This window comes from Amphiura filiformis, chromosome 4, assembly GCF_039555335.1.
Source record: "Amphiura filiformis chromosome 4, Afil_fr2py, whole genome shotgun sequence".
NCBI lineage: Eukaryota > Metazoa > Echinodermata > Ophiuroidea > Amphilepidida > Amphiuridae > Amphiura > Amphiura filiformis.
In genome coordinates, this window is record NC_092631.1 from 67,633,093 (window position 1) to 67,645,902 (window position 12,810).

General features: G+C 36.7%; 1 protein-coding gene across 1 annotated transcript in view; it reads right to left on the minus strand.

The window, feature by feature from the left end:
- Nucleotides 1–3,319: 3,319 nt before the first annotated feature.
- The window catches only part of LOC140151265 (uncharacterized), a 55,888-nt gene continuing 46,397 nt past the window's right edge, over nt 3,320–12,810 (minus strand). Inside the window, exons 5-10 of the mRNA XM_072173541.1 lie at nt 11,456–11,566; nt 9,131–9,315; nt 6,675–6,820; nt 5,398–5,627; nt 4,364–4,499; nt 3,320–3,657 (exon numbers count right to left, since the gene is read on the minus strand). Coding sequence (XP_072029642.1) covers nt 3,564–3,657; nt 4,364–4,499; nt 5,398–5,627; nt 6,675–6,820; nt 9,131–9,315; nt 11,456–11,566 — 902 coding nt within the window. The 3' untranslated portion in view covers nt 3,320–3,563. The remainder of the gene's footprint in view (nt 3,658–4,363; nt 4,500–5,397; nt 5,628–6,674; nt 6,821–9,130; nt 9,316–11,455; nt 11,567–12,810) is intronic.

The following is a 12,810-nucleotide window of genomic DNA, read 5'->3' on the forward strand; positions in this document are numbered from 1 at the left end:
AATCTTCCAAAACTGTTGCTGCTTTTAGTTTCCGCCTTGTTCTGATGGTATGCACACATTATAAATCTCATTATCAGCACAAAATGTTTTATATGTCTTAAATATTTCCTTACACAATGGATTCTTATTTTGATCTCATGTTGCATATTCAGAATTGGACTGAGAAGTGTCCCATAATGATTTCAAACAAAAAATAAATGTATGCTATATACCAATATATAATATGAACACTTACCAGTTCCATTAATAATATTACAATAAGTACAAAATTAATACAAGTATTTCTATAGTACATATTTTTGATAGATACAAGTATAATAGGAAAGCATGATACCTAAAGAGTGCTTTTCCATATTAGGCACTCATTCAACCATACCCTGACAGATCCTCATGCCTGAAAATTTTGAACAATTTTTGCAAACGTGTTTTTCTGAATTTTTGTTCAAAAAATGTCAAGCAAAATCAATCCACTTCGGCCAAAACGCTGTTTTAAAAAAATGCCCCAAACTCAACATCTGGGTCACTCGGGGCCCATAGAACAGTTAGCTTGTTTTTGATGCCTATAGGCCACAACATTGACATACTCCTTTATCGTGACATGATAAGGGCTCTAGTAGGTATCATGACCATGACATCAAGCTTGCACAGCAAACTAGCAAATTTGTTCAATTGTTGTGTAAGCAATTTAAATAAATGCTTAGTATTACTTCATTCAGGAAGACAACTTTTACTATTTCATATTCACAGATTTATTTCAGCTTACTTCAGGTATCATCTTCACACAAGTTCAACGGTCTTGCATAGATATTCCGTACAAAACTGTTCCCTTATTGCCCTGTATAGCTTTTGTTTGCAAAAGGTACAATAATATAGAACATAATTGATCTATAATAGGCCTATGATGAAATTGCATATATGAATATAAGCATGATAAGTGGGACAAATACAATTCAACACGGTCTGCTTCCCTAGTGAAACATTCATGCCAACTCCAGTTCTTATGAACCCAATATACCCAAATTGATATGCAGTAGGTATGTGGGGATATGTTTTTCGACTGAATTATGCCAGCAAACAGTACTATGCCCCTCCCAATTCACAAGTGTGTGCTCTATGCAAAAGAAATACTGCTTCCCTGTTTATGTAACCTACTTAAAATATAATTTATCATACATAAATTCAACCTTGATTGATGTATACAGCTGTGGGAGAATATTTGGCCCATTTTCCCTCAAATTGCAAAAATATTAAAATTTAATTTTTATTGCCAGTTAGAACTAACTAAAGGATTAGGATTTAGCTGTTTCATTTGGTAAAACAAAAATACTTTTTGAATTCCAATTTTTTTCAGGAATCAGGTCTTGTTATAATGAGCCATATGAAGTGACACTTTTCCATAGTTAGGTGTATTTATGCAGTGGAATTTCTGGAATTCCAAACCTGCTTTATCACTGCTTTAGAACTGTCCTCCGCTTGAAAGGATAGTAGCAGTGAAAACATATATGCTGCTATTGGGCTGTATGTAATAGCCCATGTGAATACTGCTACCTTCATAGGGTAGGCCTATGCATTATGAGTACTGTCCTCCGCTATATAGGAGTGAAAACACCTGCTGCCACCTATATAAGGCTATGCAACAGCCCTTTCTTGAGCACCATCCTCTGGGTTCATCCTTCACGTAAAACTCTGTGGAATTAGCCTAGTAGAGAAATCTTCTATTAAAAGAATATACAGCTTTATTCTGTAAGCTGCTTAATCCTTAAAATGGAATCTTTACACTAGTCTAACTCATGTACATCTTACACCATGGATATATACCATCCTCTGCTTGAAGGCCACTAGAGCATCAGTGAAAACACCTTGCTGAGTATCACCTATATAACTTCACCTGTAAAACACCAGTATCTACACTACATTGGACATACTTAGGGAACAAACCAAAAGTTTGATGATATCCAATAAACAAATTTTCTTTCATCAGGATGTTGACCCCCTCCTTCCAAGTTTAATTCCCCCAAAGTTCCTTCTTATGAAAATACTTTCTATTTTCTATATAGGATATTATTGAACTTTTGTTTGTTTCCTAAAGAAAAAGCACCCAAAGATCCATGATGTTGTATAAATAAAAATATTTTCACCTGGGGTCAGGGTAAAATTGTGATTGTACATTTCAAATTTCAAAATGACATTCCATGCAACGAGGGAGGGGTCAGCCTTCTAATCCTGATCTTTTGGTTTGTTCCCTATGTCCATTTTCTTAACTTACACAAGTTTAAGCACCAAGTCCTACAGTGAATCCTCCGAGTAGGATAAAAATCTTAATTACAGTCTTGACACTGACTGAGTTGCAATATGGTTGTACATTATCATTAATGTATTTCTATCATAAATTGTTACATTTAAAGGGTGATTTCGTGATCCTAGCATCCTTTTTTTATGACATTAATCAATATATATCCATGAAAAATGCTTATTCCCAAAATGTCAGTTGATTCCGATTTTCCGTTTGCGAGTTATGCATGATTATGTGTATTTACTGCTCCATAGACAATGTGTTTAATTCCGTTCTGGTATACCAGAACGAAATTCAAATTTCACGATATCTTTGCTAAACGAATTAATCTGCAAGAAATGTTTTGTACATAAACATTATGTAGCCAGAGGTTTCCAGTGATATAAAAATCTCAACTTTTTTGAGAAAAGTGGGGGGATGATGCTGTGGATTACGAAATGCCTTTTTAATTGTTTTGTGCCATTACGTTTTGTTACCATGAGAGATTTGATCATGTCTCACCTCCTTTTTCAACCAAATCGACGGTAATTTAACCACAAATTACCTCAGGAAAAACTCACTTCCTGTGATACCACACAAGGTCATTTTTATGCAACTTATTGACCCATTTGTGTTATGTTCTGCCTCTAGCTATAATGACATCCTTGTGATCTGGTCAACTCATTGACAGATACCAACCTCAGGAGGGAATTCAATTTTTGATCAATTCTCTCCAGGTAGTGAAACATAATGCAACAAATGCTTTGCTTAAAATTCAATCACCTTCATTCTGTTTCAGCTAGAACCTGATCCAGCGTCATATTTGCATTATTTCCAAATCAAAATATAAGCAGATGTCCTATTGTTTCCATTTTAGAATCTGGTACATCATATTCAGCATTAATGTACCAAACTGTATTGAAATGAGTTGACATGATAACGGTGTCATTTCAGGAGCAAGTATACATCATATTAGCATTGTACCAGCAAAGTGACATGAATTGAACTCAACTCGCATATTGTTTCCATTTAGTACATCATATCAGCATTGTATCAGACAAGTAGTGATGAGAGCCGAGCTGAACTGAACTGAACTATTGTTTCTATTTCAGAATCTGGCAACTCATCATATCAGCAACTGTAGTAAACTAAACTGATCTGAGCTGATCTATCTGAGTGAGCGGACTCTATTGTTTCCATTTAGATTTAGCATTGTACCAGATATCTGAAGTGAAGTGAAGTGAAGTGAGCAGAGAGCTGAGCTATTGTTTTTATTTCAGATTGTGATACATCATATCAACATTTCATTTCCTTCTTCATCTGAGTCGTCCCCAGTGTTGGTTTGGATCCATCTTCCTATGGAGTAAGCGAATGCAGCAACCCACCTGTGGAAAAAACACAGTATCATTTATAAGTGACAGGCTTGTGGGAATTGATTTTATCAGAGATGAGTTACACTGCTGCCTTTTTTACAGAGCCACTGATTGGTTAATTACATGGCATAATCATCTGAATGACCAATGAAAATAGAACTTCAAGATCTCTTTGCAATTTTATACCCTTCAGCCCTACTGTAAGTAAGTAAGTAAGTAACACGGCATTTATAATGCGCCTAATGCCAGAGGATACAAAGCGCAGAAACACAGAAAAACAAAAACAAAACAGACAAAAGCAACATCATGAGAAAAGGTATGTTTTGAGAAGGGATTTGAACCCGGTGACAGTTTGGGCACTGCGGATATTTAGGGGGATTGAGTTCCATTTGTAAGGAGCAACCACTGAAAAGGCACTGTCCCCAGCACCCTTGTTCGTTCTTGGTACACAAAGGTTAAGGTTAAATTCTAATCACTGATTTTGAAAGCAGAAGGAAACCGGAGATTCCGGAGAAAACCTGCAAGAGCGAGCATGGATCGGGATAAACCAAGTGCACATACAGGCCTTGGGCGCGGCCTGGTCTTGAACCTGGGACCTCAGTGGTGCAAGGCGAGGGAACAACCGCTGCGCCAACTCGCTCTCCCACTTGCTCTCAAAAAACACACGTTTTGGGCCCACATTTTTCCCAGACCACATTTTATAGATTTAGACCCTTACCTTTTTCTGTCTGTTTCATGGTCAGCAATAAAATAGAATGTCCTCAGCTTCTCTTCTGGAGCTTTCAAAATGAATGCATATTTCTTGCTGCCAATCTCTGTCTCTTGGATACTGTAACCATGGAAATGAGCCACACCTATCAAAATGATAACCATGAATTATAAGAAATATCACACCACATGGGTCATGTTTTGGAGACTAAACAAACTAGCAGCAAACACTTCTTAGTAATTTTACATGCTGTTTGTAATGAATTGTATTCAAGTAGTATCAACAAAATAGGATTCATCCATTATATTGACAAGATATTTTATTTCAGCCTCTACTGTCTGTCCACAGAAGTACAAAGTAGACCTCGGAAAGGTATGAGAATAATTATTTCAGTGCAATTCGTGTGTAAATGTTTCTTTGGCGCGCCAAATGCTGCACCATTTGTATTTGCCAAGCATACCACGCTTTTTACGCGTAGCAGTTTTTAACACGCAATGCGTGTGACGCAGAGCATCGACCCCGATGCCACAGATTTGGTTTGTACTTCTATGTGGACAGACTGTAGCACTTATCTGCAGTTCAACATCATGCAGCACACAATTTGCAACAATAAAAAAATCTCTAAGGAGTTTTATTACGGTATGTTGAATATTGTAAATGTCTCCTGATAGTCTTCCCACCATCTTCATGATGACAGCAAGATGTAGGCCTATGTTCTTTGGCCAACTTTTGGTCATCTCCACCCTTCCCTCATCTCTACTCCTGGAATGTCTATGGAATACCAATATCTTGCTATGGTAGAGGGAAGCAGTCTTCAGGACACAGTATTTTCTCCAAAAAATCTTTCTATCTTTCTTCCATGTTAGAGAGATAGCCCGACCCATGTTCCCCTCCCCATTTCCCTTTTATCCAATGCTTGTGGAGGACCAATATCTTTGCTTAAGTAGAGGGAAGCATTCTTGAGGACAAGATATTCATTCAAAAAGTCTATTCTATATTTTTCTTCATCTTACTGAGATGTCCCTCTACCCCTTTACTCTTACCTAATGCTTGAGGAGCATCAATGTCTTTGTAGTAGTACAGGCAAGCATCTTTCAGGACACAATATCTCCTTTTCCATGTCTTCCTTCTTCCTCCCATCTTGGTGAGGATGCCGTGACAGTCTGGATACTTGATGGACAGGGCTGGTATGCTTACATTATGTGTGCTGATATCAAGCCATATGTCAATACTACTATTGGGACGAGATGAGTCTGTTATAGCTTTGGCCCAACTGAAATGTAACACATTATAATATTAATCTATGTGCATTTTTCATATTGATTCTAAATATAGCAATGAAATATAATACTTGCAAAATTTGTGAACAATTTTGGACAATTTTTTAAGTTGTAAACTCCACTTTACATCCTTGCACAGAGGATTTCCATAAGAGTGGATTGTTTCACAAGTCTTAAGTACACTTTGCATCAAGGTGGATATAAGTGGGCTCAGTAAGGCCATGTCTTTTGGAGCACAGTCAAATTGTACATAAAATGTGAAAACACTAAACTTAACTTGCTTAACTATAATAAATTTGTATTTAACTAAAGCTTGTTCAAGGGAAAAAACGACTGATCTCAGTGAAAGGAATGGTTTATGTTACAGTTCAGGCTATTATCATCAGAACTTCTACAGCATTATATATTCTGTTGTCTGTGAGTAGGGCATACATTTGTAATATTCTTGATTGTTTTGATGCATTTAACCAAAGTGTTTCTATGGTTTGACAGAGTTAGGGTCCATGCTTGGGTTTAAGTTTGCCCTATATTTTCTACTGTTTGTAAGTGTGCTATTACATAGCTTTGTGTTTGAAAAGTTTGAAAGTCTTGGGTTTCACAGGCATGAGAATACATTTCAATGAAAAAAAAAGGAAAAGTCTGAAAAACAGGAAAAAGTGCATAAAATATGGTATGGCAAAAATGCTCAAAAACAGGCTAAAAAGAAATACAAATGCAGAAATGTGTTTACATTCCTGTTTACATAGGAAAATGTTCATGCCTGGTTTCAATTAAGGTTATATAGTTAGGGTGAAAACCTTGGATTTCAGTTAAGGTTAAAGAATGGGGTAAGGGCATAGGACAATAGCATATAGTTTCAGAGGTGCGTGCATGCCCTTCACCCCCCATCAAAGTGATAATTTTGAAAGTATTTTGTGAGTTTGAAAGCATTAAGTTAGGGTTAGGGCTGTGTTGGGTTGTCTTGGTTTTAAACTGGGGTATGGGTATGGGTTGGGATTGCATGGAGTTGGGGTTAGGGTTATGTGTATCATGCGACTTACCTATTCATTTCTTCTGCTGTTTGTGAGTACATGTGGAATGTTCTAGCTTTATGTTTAGTGAGTTTGAAAGCGTTAGGCTTGCCGACATCCCTGGCTTTCACTACTGTGTAATTGCATAGAACTATGGCACCAAGAGGTTCAGCATCCTGACAATTTAAACAAAATATTAAAGTATAATTATTAATAACATAATCATATTTGCCCACTTAAATTGTAATCCACACTGTCTATCTAACAATAATCTGAAACAACTTATAATGATGATGTTTCTTGTAATTTTTCTTGATCTGGGAACTTCATTTTATGCAATTGTTAACATCCATTCATGCATACACACAAGACAGAATTTGAACTGGTTATTGTTTCCATGAACATTCATTCAGGTGACACAAAATCCACACAGTATTGCAATATTTAACAAAAGCTATTGTTGATGAAAACCATATAAAGATGTTATGTTATAGTGGAAATTTCATTTGAATGAACACAACTGCCATTTTATGATATATAAATATGATGGGATCCAACCAAGCCAAATTAGGAAGCAATTTTGAAAAATGAGTTATTATTGCCAATTTGCAAAATAACCAAGCTTGCTATTGATGAATGATACCTAACATACTTCATGTTGTCAACTTTGTTATTTTTTGCTCCGTATTAAATTGGGGCTTGTATCTCATTTCCACAATAGAGGTCATAGTATGACATCATTTTCAGTCATCTTGTGGGTAAATCAATAATAATTATCTTCAAAGTATACAAAAATCACATGATAACCTAGAAAAGATTACATGATTTGCACCAATGACAATATTTTAAGGTGTATGCAACCATATTGATTTAAGGTTAGCAACTATTTTAAACTGTTGCGATTTGGTAGTTCACAGCATCTTGTGAATGGTAGTGAGCTTTGCCAAAAATTTCATTGATCATTTCATTACGAGCGTGTAGAAGAATTCAAATATCACAGATATACTTTTGTAGGTCACATGGTTCATGGGTTATGTTGTAAAGAGGGTTGAAACAACAACACTTTTGTAAAATGTACATAACTCATTAACATCAATAAGTCAAGCAAGTTTTCAAAGTATATGATTTGTAGAATGAACTTTTTCAAAACATCAAAGTATTATTTTTCAATAATATATTGATTTAGATAATGAAAATCAATTTTTTGGCTGCCTCGACCAACAATACCTCCTCTACTCTTAAATACAAGATGGCCAGAGGCTGATGACCTCTTGCAGCTTTTGGCCTAGTTGGAGATGAAGCTGATCAGATGACATCAAATGAGTTCTTCCAGCTGAAATCCATACACCCCCTGTATAAATCTCCCACACAGGGAGTATAGATTTCAAATGGAGTCACCCATTCAGGTAATCCATTTGGAATTCACACTCCATGTGTGGAAGATTAAGGTCATGTCTTCCATAAAAGGTGTATGTACTTCAACTGGAATAGCCTGATGACCTTTTGCCCTTATTATTGTGTTCAATAACCTACTTATTGGAATCTAGCATTCAAATATAAATAAACAAAGCAATATAATGCAATAACCTCTGTATCAACTGGGGTGGAAGATAAGATTACAAGGATTACAGATCCAGTCATCAGCCCAAATCATCCTTGAAGTCATAATGTAATTTATTCAAACAGCCTGGATGCAATTCAATATAAATAAATCACAGACAGACACCAACCATAGTAACAAAACACTTGATTATGACTTACTCCATTCAAAAGATGTCTTTATAATCTCACATTTGGCAATATTAACTTGGTAAATCAACATTTTGAATCAAATTCCAAACAAGGAAACACCCATTTTTACCAATAGCGTAGCCAGCACTTTTTCAGAGGGTAGGCACGGAGGCTGGAGCCAACTTTTAAAGAGGCAAAAAGTACAAAAAAGGGCTAAATCTTACATATCAGGGCAGCCAGCATCCCACAGGGGGCAAGAGGGGGGAAATTTTATGGGATGGGGGGGAGCTGCCCCCTTGGCTATATACACCACTGATTTTCACAGATAATTACAACAGTCATTTTGGGAGAGGCCTACTACATGTACGAAGTACGCATTGAAAACTAGGTTTTGTTCAATATTTTCACTACATAAAGTCTTCTATTACACAAATTTTCCGAAAGGTTTTGTTGGCAATATCTGTGGTTAGTTAGGATTATTGACAATGACAATGCTCCATGGACCTGCACATGTGACACTGTCACATGTGTCACTTTGTCATGACACATTCAGACCCCTAACCTAACGAGCATTCCATGTTGAGGAGTCTTCAAACAACAATTTTCCAGAAAAAGAGGTGTTTTGTTTCAAGAAAAATTGGTGTTTGTTGTTTTGTTTTCAAGATATTTGCATATGTAAACCTGTTTTATGGTGTCATATTTTGGTTCAAACTCCATTTTAGTAGCACATTACAACTGCATAGGCTCCTACTCACCTCTTTTGTTTTGTAGTAATATAGTACATTATCATGTTTCAAGACAAACCACCTCTTCTTCCAGGTACTGAATACACCGGATCCTCCCATCTTCCATAGATGGCCTGTCATTACTGGTTTCACTGCCTCTAGGTTCAGTGTGTTACAAACATTGGTTCCTACCAGTAATACCAGCTTCTCTGGACCTGCACAGTGGATGATCAAGTATATCTGATCAGTTAGAATGGTATTCACATTTTGTGGACATTTCTTTTAACAGTTTAGATGCCTGAAAATATTGTAAAACAATACACTGATGTCCCTTACACTCTCAATGCAGGTGCCTCTTTTTCATGTTTTTGGCCCATTTAACAACAAACTGCAACTTGATCATGGGCCGAATTGGAGTAGGTCAACATCAAGGCTTTAAAAATTTGTCAAAAATAGGCCCTGTGACAAGTTTTATCCTTGCCCACCAACCACTGATATGCAATTGCCCCCCCAGTGCCAGATCCTTAGTTTGAGCTTGAATCATGTTAAGTGTCACATTTAAATCAAACAATTGGATCCATGCATGGATTACCTATTTTCTCTTTATGCCATATACACAATGCAAAGTTCTCTTGCATAAAAAAGACCCACATAATCCATATTTGAATAATATTAATCTATTTATGATGTCATTCTGTCAATCATATGACATCATCATCAACAAGAAAGACTATCCCAATTGAAGACAAGATAATATCAGAACATCACCATGCTGAAGATACTATACTCTTTCAATTCTGAACTCTTTAAAAAAAATTTTATCTACCACTACGTGTGAATATATCCATTCACAAATCTTGGACATGATTACACAGAACGAAGCAATTCACATGGGTAATGACTTCCATATTGATGTCAAACACATATATATCACCATGAAGATTGTCATTCAGGAAGTGCTCAACTATGATGAGCAATTATTGGCAAAATTTTCCAATACTGTTAAAATCTTGATAACAAACAGCAATCATAGCTCTTGAGACTACAAAGACTTGCTTTAATATAAATAAATGTATGTCTCACCAAGCAATTGGAATGTGATGGGTCTAAATTTGGAATGATTCTGCCCCTAGCATGCTGGCTTTGTATAGCATGCACCAATTCTGGTGTTTGACACAGTCAGTGGTATATAATTATGATGGGTTTTATAGCACACTATTTCATTATGAGAATGTGTACATCTACAAAAAAGATCAGAACAAATCTCTGCAAATCACTTTTCTCTAAAAAAATGTTTTGCAAAATATTTTTGTGTGACAAATCCAAAAATTCTACTCACTTTTGCCAACCAGGCTGATGCAGGCATGAGACTGCACTTTCCTAAAAAAACTATTAAAAATGTGTGTGAAATTGGGCAAAAAGTACCAAAAACAGGCTAAAATTAAGTTGAACTTCTGAAGTTGCGGAAAATTTGTCTAAACAAAAAAATGAATTCAGTTTTAAAACTGAGTTTTGAATGCACTCTCACTCCTCAGGATCAAAGTTGTTTTCAGCAGTGGACCATTTGTCTGTGACTAAGATAAAATGGCCATGGTCGTGGTTGATTGCTTTGATCCCTTCTTGCGAATGAAGGAAGACACATTTTATCTTAGTCACATCCCAGGGATCTCAAAGTTACAATGTCGAGCTGGGATTTTGAAACCATACCCCGAAAAATGTATCAAATTTGACCAAAAAGAGACCCCAAAATGTTCAAATGTTATGTTCAAAATTATGGCAAATTTGCCAAATTCTGGAAAATTTGTACCCATTATGAAGAACATAAACATCCCATCTCTAAGTCAGCTCTCTGAAACTGCTACCCACAGTTATACCAAAAGGCTGAAATGAACCTCAAATCTGCCCCCGTATCCACAAGACCCCACTATCACATATCAGGCTATTGAATGGCGGGTTTGGCAGTGGCGTAGCCAGGATTTTGGAACCGAGGGGGCACAACTTGTAAATGTACAGACGGAAATATTTTTTGCCGACGGAAGTTGTGATTTGTTGGCCCAAATTTTTTTTGCATGGTTTGAAAAAGTGAAGAGCAAAAAAAAAAAAAAAGGATATTAGGCAGTACCAACATAAAAACACACAATTTTTTCATCATTTTTTTTTATAATTCTCCCCTTTTTTCTGTCACCCTGGGTATAAAATAGTCTATTATTAACCCAATTTTTTTTCACCAACGCCTTCAGTCCAACGACGGCCTTACATTAACCGACGGCCATGACGAGCGGGAGGGGGCACCGGCCCCCCTGCCCCCCCCCCACTGGCTATGCCACTGGTTTGGCAACCCTGTTGTGCACATACCTGCTGCAGCAAGCTTCACTACTTGTGAATGAGTTGAATGAACTACATTCTGCCCGTTGACCTTTAGCACCATGTCACCGACCTTTAACCCTGCCTTTTCTGCTGCTCCACCTGAAACATACAAAAAGACACAAACATATTTGAGAATAAATAGGTATTACTGTCTCAGAGAAAGATACATGAACACACAGACTGACTGACTGACACACACATGACTTGTGATGCGATAAGGTTTTTTCCTTCGGACAACCTAAAAATGAAAGGTCTGGGGTTCAAGTCCTAGTCACCACACAGGCAGGTATATCCAGAGTGGTTTCTCTGGTTTATCTGTCTATGCATGTTATGTTTCCATTGTAATTTCATGTTAAATTGTGCTTGTGTGCGATGTGTGGGTCTTCTTTCTCCTGTATATAAAAAAAGGATCATTTTGCCAAAAGTCAGGGCACATGTCCCATGTCCCTCCCCAGGATTGACTTCCATGATGCAGTGGACAGTGGATACAGCATTCAATATGCTGCATCAAGTAAGACAATATGGTACATGATTGGTGTCAACAATCATACATGCCACATGTTCATCAATGCGCTGTCATCAGCATATGATTGGTTGCTGTGTTTTTTGTTTGTACCTCACACAACATCTTCCCAAACTAAATTCATGCTATAAAAGTCTATCCAAAAAGAAATCAATAAAACTATTCACCTTTTGAAAACAATTGACAATCATATGCACTCATATCTCTCCAAATAAATGAATTAACCCATCACAAAGTTGTTTACAACTCGGTGTTTGCGCATGATTGAATTACACATATTACATGCTACATGGGTATGTTCCAATTAGTAGTGAGTGTAATGAACCTCTACCTACCAATTAGTACTCCAATCTTGAATTACATTTTGCCTCTCCATATTAAAATTCTTTGCAACATTTGTTTATCATTTACAGCCCTCGAATTCTGTTAGCACTCGAGTCATCTATCAGACTTTTGTTTGTGTGTTTTCTTCATTTTTGAGAAATTGCCTTGGTGCCCTTCTCAAATTTTAAACAGTTGCTGTGATGCCCTCTTGAAATATTACAAACTGCTGTGCTGTCTTGCTTTTTCAGTGACAATCCAAGGCAATTATCAACTTGCCCTAAAAAAGTTGCTGTGCCCCTTCAGATCCTTAATTCGAGGGCTGATCATTTAGAGACCTTTTTAAATTAACAGTGGTTTATTGTCGAAGACACAATTGTTCAATATTTCTAGTGTAAAAATTTATAGTCCAGGTAGGAATAGACTACTTCGTTCTGAGGACTGTGGACACAGCCCAAATTCTGCAACAAGTGTTTGCTGTGACAAGGCAATCCATCTA